Genomic DNA, 21,563 nt, shown 5'->3' with positions numbered 1-21,563 from the left:
TTTGCCTGTTTCCATGTTGTCTGTAGCTGCTTCTATGCTATAGTGACACAGTTGAGTAGCTGTAACAGAGATCGTGTGGCTCACAAGGCTTGAAAATACTATTCGCTCTGGGGCCTTTTGCAGAAGAAGTTGGTGAGCCCTGATTTTTATGACTGATGGTGGAGGTTGGACTCAAACCTGGGGCTCCAGCTTCAAAGCAGGGTCCCTCTCTGGGGCTCGAGCAGTGATCAAGGTTGGGAGTGTTCTTTTTCTCCATCAGCCACTGCAGGGTATCAGATGTCAGGGCCTCGCTAGAAGCAATAAATGGGAGGGTTTGGAAGGATGCAGGATAGGGACTTACTAGCTGTGAAAGGTGGGAACCGTTCCCATGCCCGGGACCCTCACAGAGCTGCCCACGTTGGCTCTACAGCGGCTCCCGCAAGGAATAGGGTCCAGCCTGCGATGTTGCACTTTGGGAACATTAGATCCGAAAAGCAAAACGCTTTTAAGAAGTTCCCGCTTGGGCATTGGGGTTATTATTTTTGTTTCCAAGAGATTTTCCATGTGTCCGTAGTTTCCTCCTAACACATTTTAGCAGCAGATAACTTTTTCGTGTCCTGATAAATGGTCCGGGCTATTTTTTGTATTATTTTCTTTTCCTTGCATTGTTGCTTTTTCATAAACAAAAAGTCAGTTCACTTCTAAGCCTCTGTGATCACATGAGACCAAAAAGCAAAATAAAACCCAGAACACCCAGTCAGCATCTGGCAATTGGAAACAACAACAAAAAAACCCCAAACCACCCCCCCCTAGAATTGGTTAATGTTTCATCTTCCCGCTCCCCAAACCATGTGGTAAAAGGGAAAAAAAAATCCTACAGGATCGAATGGAATTCTAGCTAGCCAGGGCTTTGGCTAACGGTTTTGGTTCCAGGAATCCCCAGGTTGGTCAGGTGGGACCCACTGAGCCAGACTTGGGTTGAGCTGGGTAAGAAGGTGATGAGCTGTCAACCTCACAGAACGTACCTTTTGATGCCTTCACATGGACAACGCCCCATAGCTGGTCGCAGAGGAAAAAATTTGCCAGTCTGCCTGCCCCCAAAAGGCATCGGCTTGTCAAGGTGGTAGCTTAGTGTCCAAGAGAAAACGTGCCAAAGATTTTCTTTTCCTCGTCTCACCGCACTGCAGACAGGGAAAAACAAATAATGCATGCCATACGAAGTACTTAAAACTACTTAAAAAAAAAAAAAAAAAAAAAAAGAATGCCTTAAAAAAACCAGTCCAGGCATTGAAAGTTGCTCCGTGAGCAGGTTTGGATGTTAAAGAGTGGAGGAGGGAAGAGCGAGAAAAAAGTTAATCTGGGAGCAAATGCTTGAGCCCTTAATTAGAGGGGTGTAAGCGGGACAGAGTGAGGATGGCTGGTAACTTGTTAAAACAGAGCTTCCCGAGCTCCAGCGGGAGGAAGGAAGGAAGCAAGGAAGGAAGGAAGCAAGAAGGAACAACTTTAAGAATTTTAATGGTTGTAATTAAGCACAGCAACTATGAATTGTTTAGGGGCTTAATTTAACCTTACCCACAGAGGCTCCAAGTTGCTACTTGCTCAGTCCCCTGAACTTGGGTTATTTCTGTGGTCAGGGCAGTTGAAACTTTTTCAGGTGTGAGGGCTGCAGCAGTCAGCATTTTCCAGGGAAGTTCCAGGGCCGGCTGGCCTGGTCTCGCGTGATCGCGGGACCAAGTTACAGAGTGGCATCAGGAAGCTGAGAGGGACACGTCGCCCTTTGCAAGCACTTGCGTGTGCACATGCACACGTACACACACAGATGCGTGAGAAGAAAGGAGAGGAGCGCCCCGCAGCCAACTGAGTTGTCTTTTTGTTTCTTCCGTAGATCTATCTGATTCCACATTGTCTTACACTGAAACGGAGGCCACCAACTCCCTCATCACCGCCCCGGGTGAATTCTCAGGTTGGCATTTCTGTCCTTGCACGTTGCCGTTGTGTTGAACTTCACAGAAGGGGGACAGGTTGGGGGCGGGGGCTTGATGGAGGCCTTTTTGATTTCCTTCCTCCTTTTCTTTTCCCCTTTCCTCCCACCTCTTGGATAGGAAGACTGTCCCTGTCTTCATCCCTGGCGTCCTTGGGGTTAACGACAATCTGTACGAATGAGATCTAAAGATGGTCACTTTGAAAGTGCCTGTTGGTCCACGTGTTCACCAGTGGACTCCTCCTTGTCTCATGGAAACAGGGAAAGCCCAGCATGACCCTCTATCCCTCATTTTAGCAGGGGAACCTCTTTTCCCAGCTGCCAAGAGGCCCCAGAGTGGATGTGTTGGTATATATTTATCTTTGTGGGTTTCTCCTCCTGTCCACACCTCTGGGGAAGGACAGACGTGGAGGGTCAGAAGAGTGGAGGTCGAGTGGGTAGAACGAGCTTGGACAGAGGGTCTGGCAAACGAGGAGTTTGCCAAAGGTTGGTAGCTTCCATGTCTCTCCCCGAGCAGTGGATGCTGGGCTAGGAAGCAGAGAGAACCCCAGTTTGGAGTCTCCCAATCCCCTGCAATTAAGAGTTGGCCACAGGGAGCTTCACATTCCTGGGCCTACCTAAACCAACCCTTCCTTAGGAGATCAGAGGTTGGTGGTGCCCGGGGGGCATCGAGGGCCAGGAGGGACTCTGGTGCTGAGGTCTGTGGGACCCTTTGGGAACATGATGGATGGGTGTGCCGTGAAGACAGCTGGGGCTTGTGGCCTGGATCTGTGCTGTGTGGTGTGACAGCCACTCAGGCTGGAGCTGCCTCCCAAGTGGGCATGGCTGGGTCTCCACGTGAAGGCCTCTGTCTGTCTGCATCGCAGCTGCCCTTCCCCTGCCCCACGCCCATGTCATGATAGCAATAGCCGCGACCATAGCCGTTTAGTGTTTCCTCTGCATGGGCCCCTTTTTCATGCATCAGCTCAGAACAGCAGTAAAGGACTCACTCAGGGTCACATAGTAGCAGAACCACTCGCCACTGTGCTTATAACCACTGCTCTGTCCCCCCTTCCCTGCAAGGGCTGACTGTATCCCCAATGCCTCCATTCCTTCACGTGAAGATCTGTCTGTTATTCTTGCCAACCCCTCCCCATGACTCTAAGGGTGACATGATGCTGGCTGTGCATGGCTGCCTGGCCATTTCCCGTGTCTGAGCCCCTCTTCATTCCGTATTCCATCACAACCATGGAGGTCGCAAGAGTATGTCTGTTTCAAAGATAGGAAAACTAGAAGCTGGAGCAAGAAGTGACTTGCCCCGGGGTCACATAGTGGGGCTCAGCCGGTACTGAGGTCCAGGGCTTCGGGGTCCTCCCTGCCTTCTGGTCTCTGGTGGCCCCCTCTAATCGGGGGTTTCCTCTGTGCCTTTTGGTCCCTACTTGGTTGTAGTGTTTTTCCCTGAAAGACCTTACCGGATGAATGTAAGAAGTTAATATTTCACTCCATTCTTTTTTCTCCTTTGCCTATGTAGAAGGAAGCCACATATAATTTTGAAGCAAGAGGCTTAACGGTATTTCTGAATGCATGATTCTGTGCCCTTGCCAGCCCTCAGGATGTGTTTAATTTAGGTGATTGCATTGGGATAGGTTGGATGGATGGGTAATTTTTCGACACCCCCCCCAACCCCCATCCCCCCAATTAATGGTGGAAATTCTCATTTGCGGGGGTGCTGTAGAGTTCTGCAGTACGTTTGCAGATGTAGTCTCTCTTTTTTTAAAAAAATTTTTTATGTTTATTTAGTTTTGAGAGAGAGAGAGAGAGAGAGAGAGAGAGAGAGAGAGAGAGAAATGAATGAGTGGGGGAGGGGCAGAGAGAGCGGGAGACATAGAATCCGAAGCAGGCTCCAGGCTCTGAGCTGTCGGCACAGAGCCCAATGCGGGACTTAAACCCATGAGCCGTGAGATCATGACCTGAGCTGAAGTGGGACGCTTAACCGACTGAGCCACCCAGGCGCCCCAATCTCTTTTGATCTCTATCATCCCGGAGCTGATCTGGTGTGTGGCTCAGGCAGGAGGGAGCAGACCCCAGAACACTTAGGGAAACCAGGAGAGAGCGCCCTCTGGAGGGACGTCTCTGGGAACCCTGGGGTCGATAGGTTTGGCTGCCTCCAGGGCCCAGGGGCCCTGTGTTTGGGATTACTGCCCAGTCATCCCAGAGCGGTGTGTGGTAATGGCCAGTGAGGAGGCCCCTGCTGTTCTTAACTGGACAAGGACTACTTGGTTCTCATGAGAAAATCGGGGGGGGGGGGGGGGAGGTGGGCATCCAGTGACTTGGAATTCTGAAGGGCTAGGGGAGCTGGGGAGGAAGTTTGGGATTGGCACTGAGGGGATCAAATGGGATCTGGCGGGCTTTGGTCTGAGATCTGGGTTGTCTCAGTAGGCAAGTGGAACCTTTCCCACGTGGTCACCCAGGCCCCTTCCAGGGACTTAATGTGTCTCCTCCCACACCGGGGGCTCCCTGTTCAGCTTTTCCAGCTTACTCGTGCTCTGGGAATCTGAGGACCAATGGGCAGTACGTTGGCACTGCCCCTGCCTCCTGGGAGCTCATAGGCTTGGGGCTGGAGTAGCTGTCACACTGGAGGACAGGCTCCGGGAGGGAGGCCCGGCAGGGTGAGGAGAAGGCCCAGAGGGGTGACAGGTCTCAGTGGATGAAGTTAGGAGTCATCCATCTGGCTAGGATATAATGCAGGGTTGTGCCTGGCAGGGTGGGAAGTGAGGTCAGAAAGATGATGGGCAGAATGTGTTGGGCCAGGCCAGGGTGTTTGATGGTCAAGGACAGATAATCATGCTGCCACTGCTGTTGTCAACAGTTGACAGTTCTTGACACTCACTACTGAGTACTTTGTGAAGAGCTGGTCATTCTCCATCTCGTTGACTCCTTACCACGAGCCAGTGAGACAGATGTGACTCCCCCTGTTTTATGGGTGAGGAAACTGAGGCTCATTGCTGGGCAGGCTGCCCAAATTCCTGAATTGTGAGTGGCAGGCTTGGACTGGGACTGCCCAGCCCTCCAGCCCCGAGGGTCCTGCCTGGCATTCCGCAGCTAGCATTCCCATCCCCTTCCCTGAGACACACCCTGGTGGGGGCTGGGGACAGGGTAGAGCCTTGGGACAGTCCATCCCTGTTTAAGGACTGAGGATGGGGGTGCGGGGCTGGCAAGAGGTGTAGGGCTTTGTGTTTATCCTTGTCACCACTGGGCAAACCCTGCAGACCACCCAGAGGCCACACCAGCCAGCCGCCTCAGCCCCCTCTGCCTCCCTGAGAGGCAGCTGTTCCTGAGAGCCTGGCCCCTTTCTTGAGCAGGGTCTGCAGCCCTGCTTGTTGGCCTTGTTCAGTGTCAATCCCAGCGCCTGGCTTGGAGCGTTCTATTTTGATCCAGCTCCAAGGTCTCGGCTTCACTTTCCTGTTCTGTGGTTGAGGCCACTTTAGGGGGATGGTGGGCGTTTTGAGGCGCAGTCATAGCCGGGGCAGGCAAGGGCATGTGGGTGGCTGGGCGGGGGCGTGGGCAGCAGGACAGAGGGCTGTCTTGTGTCAGCTCTCTGCTGAGTGGTTGACAGGACACCCTCATCTGATCTGTTTATCAGCTCCACATTTAGATGCGTGATCCCTGCTACACAGATGAGAAACCTGAAGCTCAGGAGGGACAGTGACTCTACCAAGATTACTCAGTGAGGGGCAGAATGCACAGCTTCCACTAGATCTAAAGACCCTGACACCCAGAGTCTTGACAACCTAGGAGTTCCTTTTGGGGTGCCTTCAAAAGCTTGATGCTCTGGATTCCTTCCCTAACTCAGAGCCTGGGACGCTGTCCCCTGACTATCTAAAGCTCCCTCAGGCCATCCTTTTCCCCTCCATGACACCTCTACCTTTCTCCCATTCCCTTGATTTCAGTTTAGTTTAGGGAGGAAAACAAGATTAGCTACTTAAATTCACACTAAAGTGTGAGTGGCTGGTAGGCAACCCTTCTTGGCAACTTGAAAGTAGAATATGCTGTAATTCAAAGAATTGTAGGATGAAGGGCCACATAGGCATGGTCATTCTGAGGAGGGATGAGTGAGGAGGGCAGGATTCTCTTAGCTCTTGGCTGCCCTAGGCTAGAAGAACAGAAAGAGCATAACACAAGGAGCATTATGCCCTGGGTGGGAAAGAGCAGCCAGACCAGGCTCCGTGCTGGGTGCGGAGTGAGCTTTGGGCCAAACGTTTAATGAGGGCCTGAAGTGCTGTGTTGCTTTAGAAGCCAGGCCTGCCCCATTCCAATGCTGTGGGGCTGGGGGGGGGGGGGGGGGTGCAGCCCTGGGCCAGCTTCAGGAACCAGTGACTCCCCTCTGGTAGCCTATTCTAGTGCCTATCAGATAGCTATTCAAGTGCCTTTAGTAAGTACCTATGGTATACAAGGTGTGGTATAAGCTGCCAGTCACAGGGCTGTCCTATTTCCCGACTTTGGATGTGTGTACGGTCAGTCCTCAGAGCATGCTGTTTCTTTAGAGCTGTGTCGGTGAGGGCGGTCCCTCACTTCAAAGAGGGAAAAGCCCAGGGAAGGAAGGGAGCTACACAGGACCACGTGGTGGGGGGGGGGGGGGGGGCGGGGTGGGAGCTCAGCTGCATGTGTCTTTCCTCCATCAACCAGACTGTGCTTCTTGAGGGCACAATTCATTCTCTAGGATTCTTGCATTCTATAGATTGACAGAGTTTGGGAACAGAGGCTCAGAGAGGTTAGGAGAGTGGCTGAGGGCCACACAGCGAGCATAAGCAAGTAGAGCCAGGTTACAACCAAGGGGAGTCCATGCTGCCCAAACACCTGCCTCCTTTCTTCTCAGTGGTCTCTGAAGAGGTACCCTCTGGGGTTGGCGCTGTCTGATGTTCTTCATCGGTGGCTCCGGAAGCTGGGAGAGGAGCATGTTGGTGCGGTATTGTTTCCTGCTGCTTCCTGATTCTAGGTTCCAAGATGCTCTCCTCAGACACCCCCATCCACCACAGACCCTAGAGCTCCTTGTTCTCCAGGGTCCTCAGTTCAGTTCACTCCATGTGTGCTGAGCTTCTCTAGCAAAGTGGCTGAAGAGCACGGGCTGTGCACTGTTGGACCCCGGGTTCCAGTCCCAGCTGTGCCCTTTCCTAGTTGTGGGGCTTTGGGACAGCCACTTAGCCACTATGAGATGATGCCCGTGAATCAGCCAAGGCTTGGCACACGGCATATGGTAGGTGTGGCCATTACAGCGTGGCAGGCACTGTGATTAAGGCTGGGAGCTCAGAAGATAAAAATTACATTATCTCTATCGTCATGGTACTCACAGTCAGGGGAAGATGCAGTAATAATGAGGAGGGGTGTAACAGGCCGTCCAGAGGAAGAAGAGATTAGGGATAGACGCTTGGTGTGGTGAGAAGGCAGCCCAGGAAGACTTCCTGGAAGAGTTGATGTCCAAGTTGGGTTTTATGGGATGAATAGGAGCCTACAAAAGAGACAAGTTTGGGGGGGTGGGTAGATGCGTTCCAGGTAGAAGACATAGCAGGTGCCAAGGTCTGGAGATGAGAAAACAGCCTGATGCTGAAAAAGCAAAGGGATTTAGAGGGGCTAGCAAGCAAAGCACCTGGTGTTGGCAGGAGATGAGGCAGGGGGAAGCCAAGTCCTGTTAAAAACTTTTTACTGTAATACACAGAGTGCACAGGTAATGTCCGGCCCAGCCAGTTTGTATAAACCGATCGCACCCAGATGACAGGCAGAGCCCGGAAAACATTGCAGGCACATGACAGTGTTCATTGTCTGTAGGTCTAGGTGCTGTGTGCCGAGTGGTTTAGGAGGAAGTGCTGGAGGGCAGAGGGGTAAAGTTTTAGCTGCAAAACGGCTTTCACTTTGCTTTGGAGAGCAGGAAGGAAGTCTTACCTGGAGATCAAGGCAGACGGTGCCTTGACACATTTAGACTTGAACCCAGATTGGTGCCCACGAGTTAAGAGCTGGCTTTTGGGGGTGGTCCACCCTTGCTCTGTCCATCCCCCTGGGTCAGGCTCTGGCCTGGTGGTGGTGGACCTGGATGGATGCTGGGTTCCTGGGCCAGGACCAGCTTGTCATCTCCAATTCAAGACAGCCCCAGACTCCTTGACTTCTCTCAGGGCAGCAGTTGAGGAGAAAGACCAATTGCCTCTGGTTCCAACATTGGCAGCATTGGGAACTTGCATCAAGCATGTTTGACTGTTTTTTTTCAGTTTTGACCAACCAGAGCGGGGGAAAAGCCTTTTTCTCTCCTTAAAAACTCCTGGGATGTCACACAAGGACCTATTCTTCCTAGGCTGGTTGTCTGAGGCTGGAATGGAGATAGTGAGGGGTGAAAGGCATCAGTGACAGAGGTGTTCTGTTCACCCAGAAGACAACAGGGTATAGACAGCATCCTGGGAGGACCAGGTGTTTGTGGAGGGGTCTGGTCATCCTGGCTTGGCAGGAAGCACTGTAGGATGGAGGGCAGCACACTGGAGTGGCTTCCGGGCTTGGTTTTGGCCTTTACCCTGTGGCATGACTTCAGGCAAGCACTTCACCTCTCTAGTCTCAGTTTGTTCAGCTGTATATTGGGCCATTAGGCCACTGATCTCAGGGTCTCCTCGGTAATGGTGTGTTCCAGGCAGAGGGTACCAGATCCTGGCCCTCAAGGGGTTGTGCAGGGAGCTGGGGCTTCTGGCCTGGTAGGATCTTAGCTTCTCATCATTGTCCCAAAGCAGAACTATGCCTGGGACAAGGCCATGTGGAGGGAGGGGATCGGTGTCCTGTATCCCTCACCCCCTGGAGCACTAAAGCTTGGAGTGGGGGTACACTTGACTGATGAAGAATCCAAGGCCCAGAGAGGGCAACTGAGTCACCGGAAATCACACAGCTTTTATACTCATTGGGGCCCCTGACAAAGGACCCCAGAGCTGGTGTGTTTCCTGATGGTAGGCTTTGGGATGACGTCAGTGTCTTGAACATTTATTAGGAACCTACTGCATGTCAGTGGCAGGTGATATAAAGTGAAGAAAGCCTGGCCCTTCCCCTGTAGGAGCTAATGGTCTAGAAGGAGAGATGGACCGCAAGCAAAGAATGGTGAATGATTGCTGGTGCTAAGTGCTGGGGAAATATTGGCAAGGCTTAGCACCAGCACAGAGACAAGAGCTGGGGACTCTGTTGGAGTGGGAATGGGGTATGCAGGGAAAGCTTCAAGGAGAAAGTGATTCTGGGTTGGGTTTTGTAGGATGACTAGGAGTTCACCAAGAAGACAACAGGGTATAGACAGCATGTTGGAAACGAGGGACGGCTTGTGCAGGAGCAGGGAGGTGTATAATAGCACCATGTGTTCTGAATTTGTTTGTGGCCAGAAGGTTAATATGTGTGAGATGGGGGAATAGGGAAAGATGAATCCAGCAAGATTGTCCTGAATCTGGAGGAATGGATTAGAGCAGAAGGCTTGTGGTCACTGGGGCCAGAGGAACTCTAGAATATACTTGGTTCCGAAGGGGCTCTGGACCTTGTCTGGCATCCAGCACAGGGACTAGCCCATAGCTGGAGGTCGCTGTGGGATGGATGAAGGGATGAATGGACGATTTTTTCTTGCCCAGGACCAAGAGACCCAGAGTGAGAGAGAACCCATAAGATCGTAGCACATATTCAAGAATCACGGGTAATCCCGAGGTCTGTGCCAGGCACCTTGTAAAGTGCCATGCATGTATTCACTCATGGAATCCTCCCGACAGCTCTGTGAGGTAGCTACTTTTATTAGCCAGAAATAACTGAGGCTCAGAGAGGTTAAGAAACCTACCCAAGGTCACCCAGCTAGAAAACTAGAACTGGGATTAGAACCCAGGCAGTCCAGGGGCGCCTGGGTGGCGCAGTCAGTTGAGCGTCCGACTTCAGCCAGGTCACTATCTCGCAGTCCGTGAGTTCGAGCCCGCGTCAGGCTCTGGGCTGATGGCTCGGAGCCTGGAGCCTGTTTCCGACTCTGTGTCTCCCTGTCTCTCTGCCCCTCCCCCGTTCATGCTCTGTCTCTCTCTGTCCCAAAAATAAATAAATGTTGAAAAAAAAAAAATTAAAAAAAAAAAAAAAAAAAAAGAACCCAGGCAGTCTGGCTCATGTCGGGTTCCCCAGTCTCTGGCACAGGGCCCTTCCTGCCCCCTGAAAGATACAGGACTGACATGGTTGTTCCTCTGGCGCTTCTGTGGCCCTGGGTACCCCCCAGATTTGACAGGAACAACTGTCACCAGGCCCCAGAGAGGAGCTCTGCTCATCAGATGGTTGCTGGATGAGTAAATGAATGACCACTGGGATGGCAGGTGGGCAGGTTTCCGAGAGGGGGTTGCTGGGCCCAGGGGGCGTCCTGTTCCTGCCCAGGGTGCTTTGGCTCGAGACGGAGGCAGCCACTGCCTACCCCTCACTACACCTCAGGCGGCCCACATCTCCGGGAGAACCAGCAGGTTTTCCGAGGAGACCTGAAATTCCAGAAAATGCAGTTGGTTGCTTCCAGCCTAATCACAACCATCTGTCTGCCGGGCTCGGTGGCTCGCCCTCCTCCTGTCCTCGCTGGCACGCTTTCCCTGGGCGTCTGTAACAATCGGGAGCCGCACTCGAAAGTTTCCTTGTCAGGGTAGAGCGGCTGTTGCCAAGAGCTCCTTCTTTGATGCAGAAAATATATCCTGAAGGTACTTTGTCAGATGTTTTTATATTAAACATTCTCCCTCCGTGCCCCTTGGCCGCCAAGGGAAGCAGAGATACATCACTTTTCCAGTTGCCCTTTGTGGAAAGAATTCCTGGTGTTTATGGGCCCTTTCCCCTCGCCACCCCTGGCAGGGCCGGGCACCCCTCGGCCAGAGAGGGGAAGGCCTTGGGGGGTGGCACCCCTGCAAAGCAGGGGTGCCCTGGCCTGAGGGAGGGACACTACCCTTACCCTGTGGTAGAAGCTTCTGGGTTGGGAAAAACAGAGGTCTCATGTCTGGAGCAGACATCAAAGCCACTGCCCCAGACTGCAAGGTGAATCATTGCCAGGACTTTAATTGATCTTTAAAAAGAGAGGTAGGAGCTCAGAGATAGGAGCCTGGAAACCATTTTAATCACTCCGAGTTATCCAGGGTTGTGCCAGCACGGGACAGAGCTGGGAGAAACTGGGCTGTTAGGCCTTCTGTGCCAGGTGGGGGAGAAGGTGGGGAGGCGGGCTCCGGCACCCAGCCTAGAATGGGGGGTGTGGGCAGCGAGGGGCAGAGTGCACCTTCTGGCTCTGGCCCCCTCCTCTCGGGCTGAATGGGCTGAAATATGGCACCGGAGGCACCTCTGGAGACAGGCTGGCTCCATCTGCCCATCAGGATGTGTGTGCCCCGGAAAGTCCCAGGCTATGTCTCTCCCCACCCCTCTGCCTGTCTCTGCTCCCCTCCCTGGGTCCTCTCATCCTCTGCCTTATATCCGACACTGAGGTGATATGCTCCCCAGGTGCCCTGTGGGCTCCCAGCCTTGCACTCGGCAGCTGTGTGGTCTTCTGCAAACCACACATTCTCTCTGGGCCTTGGGTCCTGCCCTGCTGGGCTGAGGGATGGGGGGAATGGGTCATGGGTCACTCCCACCTGCCGCCACAGCTGCAGGAGAAGAGAGGACACTTTACAAGGACTCCAGGCTGCTCTCAGGGGGCAGATGCTGGGAATGGGGTTTGGGGGGCAGGGCCTGGGTCTTCCCCACCTAGTGCCCAGCTCAGGGCCCAGAGTGGGCCAGCGGTAGATACTGGCATGGTGTCTGTGATTCACAGAAGGCCCCCCCGCCCCCCCTCCAGAGGGCCTAAAACAGAACAGCTTTCACAGGGATGCCATGCCCTCTCCACACCCCTGGACTCTCTCAGCTCATGTGGTCTGTCTCAGGCTCAAGGAAACCCTGATATGGACTGGGGGAGCCCTGCCTCTGGAGCCTCCATTGCTGTTTGACCAGAGAGAGGAGCCAAGAATGGCAGAGAGGGCCCATCTCCTCCTACCTGGCTGCCCAGCTGTGTCTTAGCTGCCTGCCCTCTTCCTCACAGGACAAAGGCCAGAGAGAGCCCCAAGGGCTTCCTTGGAGTCTAACAGTAGGGCCGAACCTGGCCTGGGGGCCAGGAGACCCGGGTCCCAGTTCTGGCTTTGTCCCACCTGTCTTGGTCTCAAACTGCTTCCATTCAGCCTCTCCCTCTGTAAAATGGGCCAGTAGGTCTAACTCATTGGTTCTCAGTTCTCTTTGCACATTAGACTTGCCTCTTCCCTGAAGAGTTTTTAAAAAGCTCAGACCCCATTCCGGAAATGCTTGGGGAGGGACTGGGCATCAGGATTTTAAAAAATTCCCCAAGTGATTCTAATATGCAGCCAGGGCTAAGAACTCAGATCTGGCCATCTCCTCCTCAACGCGGAGCCTTTTCTATAGCGGGGGCCCCCAGCCTGTGCTTGATCACTTCTGGGGATTGGGTGCACATGGCATCTCAAAACTGCTTTAAAACAGGTGTCATAACTTCCAGTGTTCAAGGGAGAAAACTGAGTGTGGGAGGTGGTTAAACTTGACTTGCTCAAAGCCACTCAGCTAAAGGTGAGCATCTGATCAGCAACTCCGTGAGGTTGGTGTAGTTTACATCTTCTGCAGCAAGGTGGGTTGTCCGATGGCTCAAGAAAGTCGCTGCCCTCCTTGTTGCCCGGACGCCTCCCTGGATCTAAATAGCCTTACCAAAAAGTGAAATGAGACAGTCAGCTCTGCCCAGGCCTGCTTCTGGACCTTGAGGCATGGTGTGGAGTGAGGCGTATAGATGACGGGATGCTCAGGGACCCAGCAGGGCAGGGGTGGAAAGCCCAGGCTTGGGGGCCAGACAGACCTCCCTCTTGCAGCCTTACTTCACTTCTGACAAGTGGGTTTGGCAACATCTCATGGATGCCCTGGAGATGCCATACGTATGGTGCCTGGTGTGCATTTGATTTTCTGTGAATGTGAGGAAGTGAATTGGTGACCAAGTATTAGCATGCTGGGTGGGATTGCATGAAGGAGAAGGTACCCAAGGCAGGGCCTTCTCAGGAAACTTAGAATCTAATTAGAAAGATTGGGGGGAAAATCACTTCCTAGAGAAGCAGGGTAAATGCTGTTTCCCAAGGAAAGAGTGTGGGCTGGGAGACAGCAGCTACCCAGGGAGGCTGCAGGGGATGCGGGGAGCAGAGCTGGGGCCAAGGTCAGATGGAGGGTTTCACCAGGCCACAGGGGAAAGGGCACCCCAGGCCCTGGGAGCTGCTGGGCAAAGGCAAGGCGATGTGAAGATGCTTATTGCTGTGTACTATGTGTGTAGAAAAAGCACACATATCCCAAGTGAACGGTTTTTCCAAACTGAGCGTATTTGTTATTTGTGTTACTGTTGCCCCGATCAAGAAACATAATGTGACCTCAAAAGCTCTCTCGCGCGTGCGTTTCCCACCGCCTCCCGCCCCCCTCTCTGCATGGGTAGCTGAGCTCTGTTCTGACTTGGAAAACCGGAGGCTAGTTTTCCTGTTTCTGAAGCTGGCACAAATGGAAAACCTATACCGTGGGCTCTTCTCTTTTTCTTTCCTTTTCTTTTTTTTTTTAAATGGAGATACAGTTGACATGCAATGTTGTATTCGTTTTAGGTGTACAGCATAATGATTTGACATATGTACAGATTACAAAACTATTGCTGCCTAAGTTCAGTAAACGTCCGTAACCACATAGTGACGTTTTGTTTTTTCTCGTGATGGTTACTTTTAAGGTCTATTCCCTTAGCAACTCTCAAATGTACAAGATAGCCCTGTTAACAGTAGTCACCCCGTTACACATTACACCTCCAGGAATGTTTATCTCGTGACTGGAATTTTGGTATCTTTGACCACGAGTCACCCATTTCCTCCACCAGTCCTGTGGGCTCTCTAATGCCGCAGAATGTTCAGGAGGCTCACCTGTCCTGTTGTGAACACCTGTGAGCGCTCACTCACTGCTGGAGAGGATTCCATGGGTACCCACCATGGTTCCCCTAGGCTAACGTACCCATCTGACTACTGATGGGCACTTGGGCACAGCTCCCAGTTGGGGGCTCCTACCTGTGAGGTGACAGTAAGTATTCTTGGATAGGCCTTTCTGTGGACGTAAGGACATCTAGCCGGGAGTTGAGTCGCTGGGCCGCGCATTAAATGTGTGGTCAGCTTTATTCCAGGCCCTGCCAGGCTCTTGTCCTGAGACCACGGTGTTCAGTCAGAAATGCTTCTGGGATGAACTCTTGGTTCATCCCACCCATTTTGCAGATGAGACCGGAGGAGGGCAGTGCCCGTCCTTGGCCCCACGGCTCCCAAGTGGTCACCCAGCCCGCCTCCCCGCTTCACCCCCGAGGTAGGATTTTAGCCCCATGTCCTTTCCGAAGGCCCTGGGCAGTGCACGCTGGGAAAAACAAAAAGGAGAAAAGAGCGAAAGGAAACCAAACATTGGAAAAGAAGTGTGTTTCCAATAAACTGGGCCTTTCACCGGTAGCCAAACTATTACATTCCTGTACCCTGGGAGCAGCCGACCGGGTTTGCCGCTCTGGGCTGTAAATCTTGCTGGGCGTTGGGTTGGGACTCTCGCGTCGCTCCTGGGGACACACAGACAGGCAGTGTCCTTCGGGGCCTTGGATCCGAGGACGCCGGGGTGACATGTGGTTGTTTGGGCGGGCTGGCTCTGCCCCAGTGGGGCCCCTGACAACAGGGCAGCCTGGCCCTTCTGAGGGAGCAGTGTGTGAGTTACCGTAAGAGATTTTCTCTGCCCGCCCGCCCCCTCCCTTTCTTGGGTGCTTTGATGGGTTTGAGGTGTTTATAGGCTTGATTCATGACCGAGTTACCAGGGTTTTCCACGGAAATAACTTATTAAAGGGGCCGTGCACACAGCGACATTGAAGTCTGGAGAGGGGCGTGCATCAAAGGCGGCCCTGGAGAGCCAGGCAGTTTCACTGGCCGCTGCTCAGACGCGGACCAGGAGGGGCGGGAGGGGGCGGGCCTGGGCTGCAGGAAAAACACTTGGGCTTAAGAAAACACTCCCCAGACAAACCCAAATTCAGGTCCACGGAAAAAAAAAAAAAAAAAAAGAGGAGAAAGTGAAAGCCTAGCATTCGGGGCCAGCCCTCCGCCGGACCCTCCTGCCCAGATGCGGGGACACATGTGGGTACCCGGCTGACGCATGGTGCCCGGACGTTCTGCTGTCATGCCTGCACCTCCCCTTGGCCCAAAGCTGTTGCTTAGAAGGCAGTGCCTAGGCTGCGGGCTGCCTGCTGCTTTTTGCCAGGGATGGGTGGGGGAGACGTTAGGGGTGGAGGGATTTTTTGGTTCGCCCCTTCCTGAGAGCTCCTTTCCTTTGATTGAATTACACCTGGTTTGTCTTTTGAGGCCGACTAGAAGCCTTCCTTTTCCAGGAAGCCTTCAGGGATTGGGCAGCCCATAGCGGCTTCTCTTTGCTCCCCCAACTTTCAGTGGTTTTCCCTTGCAGTGAGTTGACTTTGCTTTGAGTTTAACCCCTGTCCCCAACCAGACTATGAATGCCTTCTGGGTAGGACCTGGGTCTGCCTCTGTCCCTCAGGGATGTAACCGGGAAACTGGTGGTGCTGCTGCCTGGCATAGCCCACCTCGTGCAGGAAGACATGGTTTGGAGTCATTCCCTGACACTCAGTCCTGGCTCTTGCACAAAAATAACAATTGCAGTAGAAGTAGTACTAATAATGGCCAAAATTTGAGGACAAAACATGTGGCAGACACTGCACATGTTTCTTGCTCCTTAACCCCTTTCAGGTAAGGTGGGTTCTATTACTCTGTATCCCAGTTTATTTTACTTCACTGGGGAGAAGTAATTAGCCCAGGGGCAACACGCGGATTAGTGGCAGAGGTGGGGTTTGAACCCAGAGCTGCCTGACTCCAGAGCTTGTGTCCTTGGACAAGGCACTACACCCCTCTGGGCTGCAACCTCATTCTGTCGGTGAGTTCACAGACTGGTCGGAGAGGCAAGACACGCCCTCATGAGGCTGCATAGGATTTGTTGTTGGCTTTGGTTTATTAAGGTACGCTCTGTATACGGTAAAACTTCATGGAAGTGTACTGTGAATTTTGACAGTTATGTAACTACTGTCACACGGTTAAGATAGAACATTTCCATCACTCCAAAAAGTTCCTTGGTGTCCCCTTGTGGCCAGCCCTTACCCCACCCCCAGCTGCTGGAAACCCCTGATCTGATTTCTCTCTCTATAGTTTTGCCTTTTCCAGAATATTCTACAAATTCAATAATACGGCGAGTAGTCTTTTGTACCTTTTCCTTTAACCCAGAAAAATGCTCTGAGATTCATCCACGTTGCCTCATGGATGGATGGACATTTGGGTTATTTCCAGTCTTTTTGTCTATGAACATGTGTGTTCAGGGTTTTGTGTGAACATAAGCTTTCAGTGAACATGGGTAAATACCCAGGAGTAGGATTACTGGGTGTATATTTAAAGGAGTCTTTGCTACACTGTTTTCCTAAGTGGTTGTACCTTTTTGCCATCTCACTAGCAGGGTATGAATGTTGCAGTTCCTCTGTGTCCTCACTGGTGCTTTGTATGCTCAGTTGATTTTTGTGTGAGTTATTCTGATAGAAGTGTAAGTGGTATCCCGCTGCCATATTAATTCACATTTTTCTAATGACTAATGATGTTGAACATCTTTCCATGTACTTTATTTAAAAAGTTTTTTTTTTTTTTAATGTGTGTTTGTTTTTGAGAGAGAGAGGGAGACAGAACGTGAGTGGGGGAGAGGCAGAGAGAGAGGGAGACACAGAATCTGAAGCAGGCTCCAGGCTCTGGACTGTCAGCATAGAGCCTGATGCAGGGCTCAAACTCACGGGCCGTGAGATCATGACCTGAGCCGAAGTTGGACGCCCAACCAACTGAGCCACCCAGGCGCCCCTCATGTATTTATTTTCAGTCTTTGTATCTTTGGTGAAGTATCTGTTCAGACGTTTGAACATTTTTTTCTATCGGCTTGATTGCTTTCTTATTGAGTTTTCAGAGTTCTTTATATATTCTGCTATCAGAATATATAAGATAGGTGTTTTGTAAGTATTTTCTCCTAGTCTGTGGCTTGTCTTTCATTTCATAATGGTGGCTTTTGAAGAACAGAAGTTTTTCATTGTTCTGAAATCCAGTTTATTAATCGTTTCTTTTCATGCTTTTTGTGTTGTATAAAGAACTGCCAAACCTGAGGTCACAAAGATTTTCTCCTCTGTTTTCTTCTAGAAGCTTTACGGTTTTAGGTTTTATATTTACGTTTATAATCTATGTCAAGTTAATTTTTATATAAGGTGTGAGATAAGAATCTGTGTTCTTTTGAGGTATGAGATAAGAATCTGTGTGTGTGTGTGTGTGTGTGTGTGTGTGTGTGTAAATCCGTTTGTTCTCTTTGTATTTGTTGAAAAGACTACACTTTCTCTTTTTTTTTTTTTTTTTTTTTAAATTTTTTTTAATGTTTATTTATTTTTGAGACAGAGAGAGACAGAGCATGAATGAGGGAGGGTCAGAGAGAGAGGGAGACACAGAATCTGAAGCAGGCTCCAGTCTCTGAGCTGTCAGCACAGAGCCCGATGCGGGGCTCGAACTCACAGACTGTGAGATCATGACCTGAGCCGAAGTCGGCCACTTAACCAACTGAGCCACTCAGGCGCCCCTACACTTTCTCTTTTGAGTTATGGTGGCCCCTTTGTCAAAAATCAGTTGATCATATGTATGTTCCCTTTCTGGACCCTGTTGTGTTTCATTGTCTACGTGTCTTTCCTTTCACCAAAATCACACTGTCTTGATTACTGTGGCTTCATAGTAAGTTTTGAAATCGGGTAGCATGAGTCCTCTTGACTTCATTCTTTTTCCGGGTCGTTTTGTCTAGTCTAAGCATTCACATTTTTATATTAATTGTACAATCAGCTGTTGATTTCTACAAAAAGGCCTGCTGGGATTTTGATTGGGATTGCATTGAATCTGTAAATCAGTTTGGGCAGAATCGACATCTTGACAATGTTGAGCCTTCCTATCAATGTATATGGTATACTTCTCCATATATTTAGGTCTTTGATTTCTCTTCATCAGAGAATACAGATCTTGTACGTTACTGTTAAATTTTTACCAATGTAGTTCACGTTTCTTGGTACTGTTGTAAATTGTAAAACATTTTCCAGTTACTACTAATACATAGAAAGACAGTTATTATTTTGTTTTTTATTTTAATGCTTGTTTGTTTCTGAGAAGGAGTGAGAGCGAGCACACGAGGGAAGGGCAGAGAGAGAGGGAGACAGATGATCTGAGGCAGGCTTCGTGCCGACAGCAGAGCGTCCGATATGGGGCTCGAACTCACGAACAAACAAGATCAAGACGTGAGCCGAAGTCAGATGCTTAACCAACTGTGCCACCCAGGCACCCTGACAATTAGTTTTTAATTTTTTTTTTTCAACGTTTATTTATTTTTGGGACAGAGAGAGACAGAGCATGAATGGGGGAGGGGCAGAGAGAGAGGGAGACACAGAATCGGAAATAGGCTCCAGGCTCTGAGCCATCAGCCCAGAGCCCGACGTGGGGCTCGAACTCACGGACCGCGAGATCGTGACCTGGCTGAAGCCGGACACTTAACCGACTGCACCACTCAGGCGCCCCGACAATTAGTTTTTAAATAGTGATTACGTAAGCATAGGATTTTTAATGGCTTGGGTGCTTGGTATTGGGTGTTATGTTTCAGAGGAAGAGTTGCAGAATGGAGATTTTTGTTTTTCTTGTTGGACTCTCAAGAATATCACCTCTGCCCCATGACATTCCCTAAGATGGTCAAGTGTGAATGTCTTCTACTGAGACAGATGTGGCATCTTGGGTGAGTTGCCTCGGCCTTTGGGTGTCAGTTTCCTGCCTGTGAAGCGGAAAGCAGTGGACAGAACTGGATCAGATGCCCCGGTGAGGGCTCTTCTAGCCCGGAGTTTGATGTTCACACAGGCCGCAGGGTGGGAGCTTCACAAGGGCCCTGCCTCCTGGTCTTAAGGAACCCTCTCCTTATTTCACAGAACAGAGAGGGGAGGGCATTTGCCCTGGGTCGCACAGTGGCTGACAGTGAAGAGAAGACAGGTCTCTTGTTCCTCAGTCCAGCCCCTCACCCCTGATTCGATGGGGAAAGACAGCCCAGCGGGAGGTGACTCCACAGCTGGGAGGGAGAGACTGGGGAGGCGGCCATCGGTGCTGGCAGCCACGAGGCTGGCTGCCGGGAGCTGTGACCCTCAGAAGTGGCCAGTTCACGTTTGGGCTGTTTTCAAAGTATAAAAGCACCGTGCTTGGAAATGCGGGTTTTGGCTGACCTCACCCCGAGTGTGGAGTTTAAAGGCCTTTGTAACTCTTTGGTTTGGAACCGGGTCTGGGCATGGCTGGGGAAAACACTGGAACCCATTAGTGCGCGTTCCAATTGCTCTGCCTCTGGGAGAGGGAAGCAGCCTCCTCTCCCCTTAGTCACCGCAGACAGCCCAGGAACCTGAAGGGTACGAGCAGGGAGGAGAGGGCAGGGGAGAGGAGGTGAGTCCTCGGCCACAGAGGCCCCAGCCTGGCTTTTGGTTGTTGGTGCCAGGAGCAGCCCAGCATTTCATGCCTATTTGCTTTTATTTTCATGGTACCTCTCTGAGTGACCCCATTTCACAGATAAGAAACTGAGGCTCAGAGAGGTTTCACTTCCTTGCCAGAGCCACACAGGGAGCAAGTGAAGGAGATTTGACTGGAACCCGAGTTTTCTCTGAAGTCAGAAGCTGGTGGGACGGGGACAAGTTGCCGATGGGCACAGAGTTTCCGTTGGGGTGAGAAAAATGTCCTGGAATTAGATAGTGATGGTGGCCGCACATCGTTGTGTGTGTACTCAGTGTCACTGAACTGTATGTTTAAAAATGGCTAAATGGTTAATGTCATATCATGTGTGTTTTACCACAATTAAAAAAAAAAAAAGCTGGTGTGCCCTTTTGCCCGTCAGTGCTGCCTCCCTCCACAGCAGGCTCCTTGGCATGGGGGAGTATGGGCCGTGGCACCTGGCCCTCCTGGTCGGTGGAGCTGCCCGGGGTCCAGGCAGAAGGGCGGGCAGGGGCTTTGGCCAACGGATAGCCATAGCCAGGTTGGCTTTTGCACGCCATTCCCCTCTTTAAGGATAGAGAGAAACTTAGACCCTGGCAGCATCCCCAAGAGGATGCTGGGACACTGTCCCAGAGCTCTTGATCCACACAAAAGAGGTGGGACCTCGGGTGACCATGGCCTGCTGGCCACCAAAGCCATGCCATAGTCCAGGGCTGGGCTGGAGCCAGAGTGGCTGCCCTGGTGCCCGCCCGGTTGGCCTCTGGTCTCTGTCCCTTGGTACTGCTGGACGTGAAGACTCTTTCCCCCACCAGAGCCTTCCCCTTTGGGAGGGAAATCAGGGAAGGAAGTCAAAACCTAATTGCCCGTATTTTTTAGAGATGCATAATGAAGGATGCGGGGGAAATGAAATGAGGGACTTCAGCCAAAACAAACAAGCAAATAACTAAATAAAAGGGACGTAAATGAAGCAATCTTGATAATTGTTGAATCTGAGTGAGCGTTAGCTCAGGTTGGGTTCTTAGAAGCAGAACCCAAGGTGGGGATGTGGACTAGAAGCAGAACCCAAGGTGGGGATGTGGACAGACGCGGCTTACCCGGGGGGCACGTTCTCAGGAGAAGGGGGGTGAGGGAGGCGGGATGGGGCAGCGAGGATGTGGTCTCAGCTGGAGTCCAGCCTCAGCCTGACCCTTCGGGGAGCTCTCCCCGGAGCAGGAATTGCAACTCAGAGCTGGTCACACCTCACACCTCACACCGGGAGGCAAGGGATTAGCCTTTGTTCCCTGTCAGTTAGTCACTGGCTGTCAGCGTATGCATGTGTGTAAACATACACACACACACACACACACACACACACACACACACACACACAGGTTGGGGGGGGGGGCTATAAACGCCTGACCAGGACGATTCTCCCAATAAGGGGCATCTGTGAGCCATTAGCAGCCCCGACGTCCCAGTAGCCGGGCATAGAGGGGACTTGGGTGGGGTATGTAACAGCACCCCCTACATGGATATATGGGAGTCTCTTGTTACTATTCCTTCTACTTTTGGTGTCTGGTTGAACACTTCCTTAATGAGAAACAAGACATCTCTGCTGAAACAGGGTTCTGAGAAGGAAGGAAGGAAGAAAAAGGGAACTCCCGCCCCTTGAGTGCTGGCTTTGTGCCAAAGCACCTCACCGTCCTCTTTCACCTGGGTTCTTTCCCTGACACGAATGGGGTATTTGAGACTCAGAAAAGTTAAGAAACCAGTCCTAGGTCTACAGTTGCCAGATTCAGCCAATACAGGATATCCAGTTATATTTGAATTTCAGATGAACGGCAGCAACAGATTTTATTTTTATTATTTTTTTAATGTTTATTATTTTTGAGAGAGAGAGACAGAGACAGAGACAGAGAGCAAGCAGGGAAGGGGCAGAGAGAGAGAGGGAGGCACAGAATCTGAAGTAGCCTCCAGGCTCTGAGCCGTCAGCACAGAACCCAGTGTGGGGCTCA

At 51.5% G+C, this 21,563-nt stretch overlaps 1 protein-coding gene across 1 annotated transcript in view; it reads left to right on the top strand.

Moving 5' to 3' along the window:
* Positions 1-21,563, top strand: part of SMAD6 (SMAD family member 6) — a 76,297-nt gene that overhangs the window by 11,553 nt on the left and 43,181 nt on the right. The window contains exon 3 of the mRNA XM_047863733.1: positions 1,865-1,942. Within this exon, the coding sequence (XP_047719689.1) occupies positions 1,865-1,942 (78 nt within the window). The remainder of the gene's footprint in view (positions 1-1,864; positions 1,943-21,563) is intronic.

Source organism: Prionailurus viverrinus, chromosome B3 (genome assembly GCF_022837055.1).
Source record: "Prionailurus viverrinus isolate Anna chromosome B3, UM_Priviv_1.0, whole genome shotgun sequence".
In the NCBI taxonomy this organism is placed as follows: domain Eukaryota; kingdom Metazoa; phylum Chordata; class Mammalia; order Carnivora; family Felidae; genus Prionailurus; species Prionailurus viverrinus.
The sequence above is the reverse complement of the archived record's forward strand: the minus strand, read 5'-3'. Positions and strand labels throughout refer to the sequence as shown.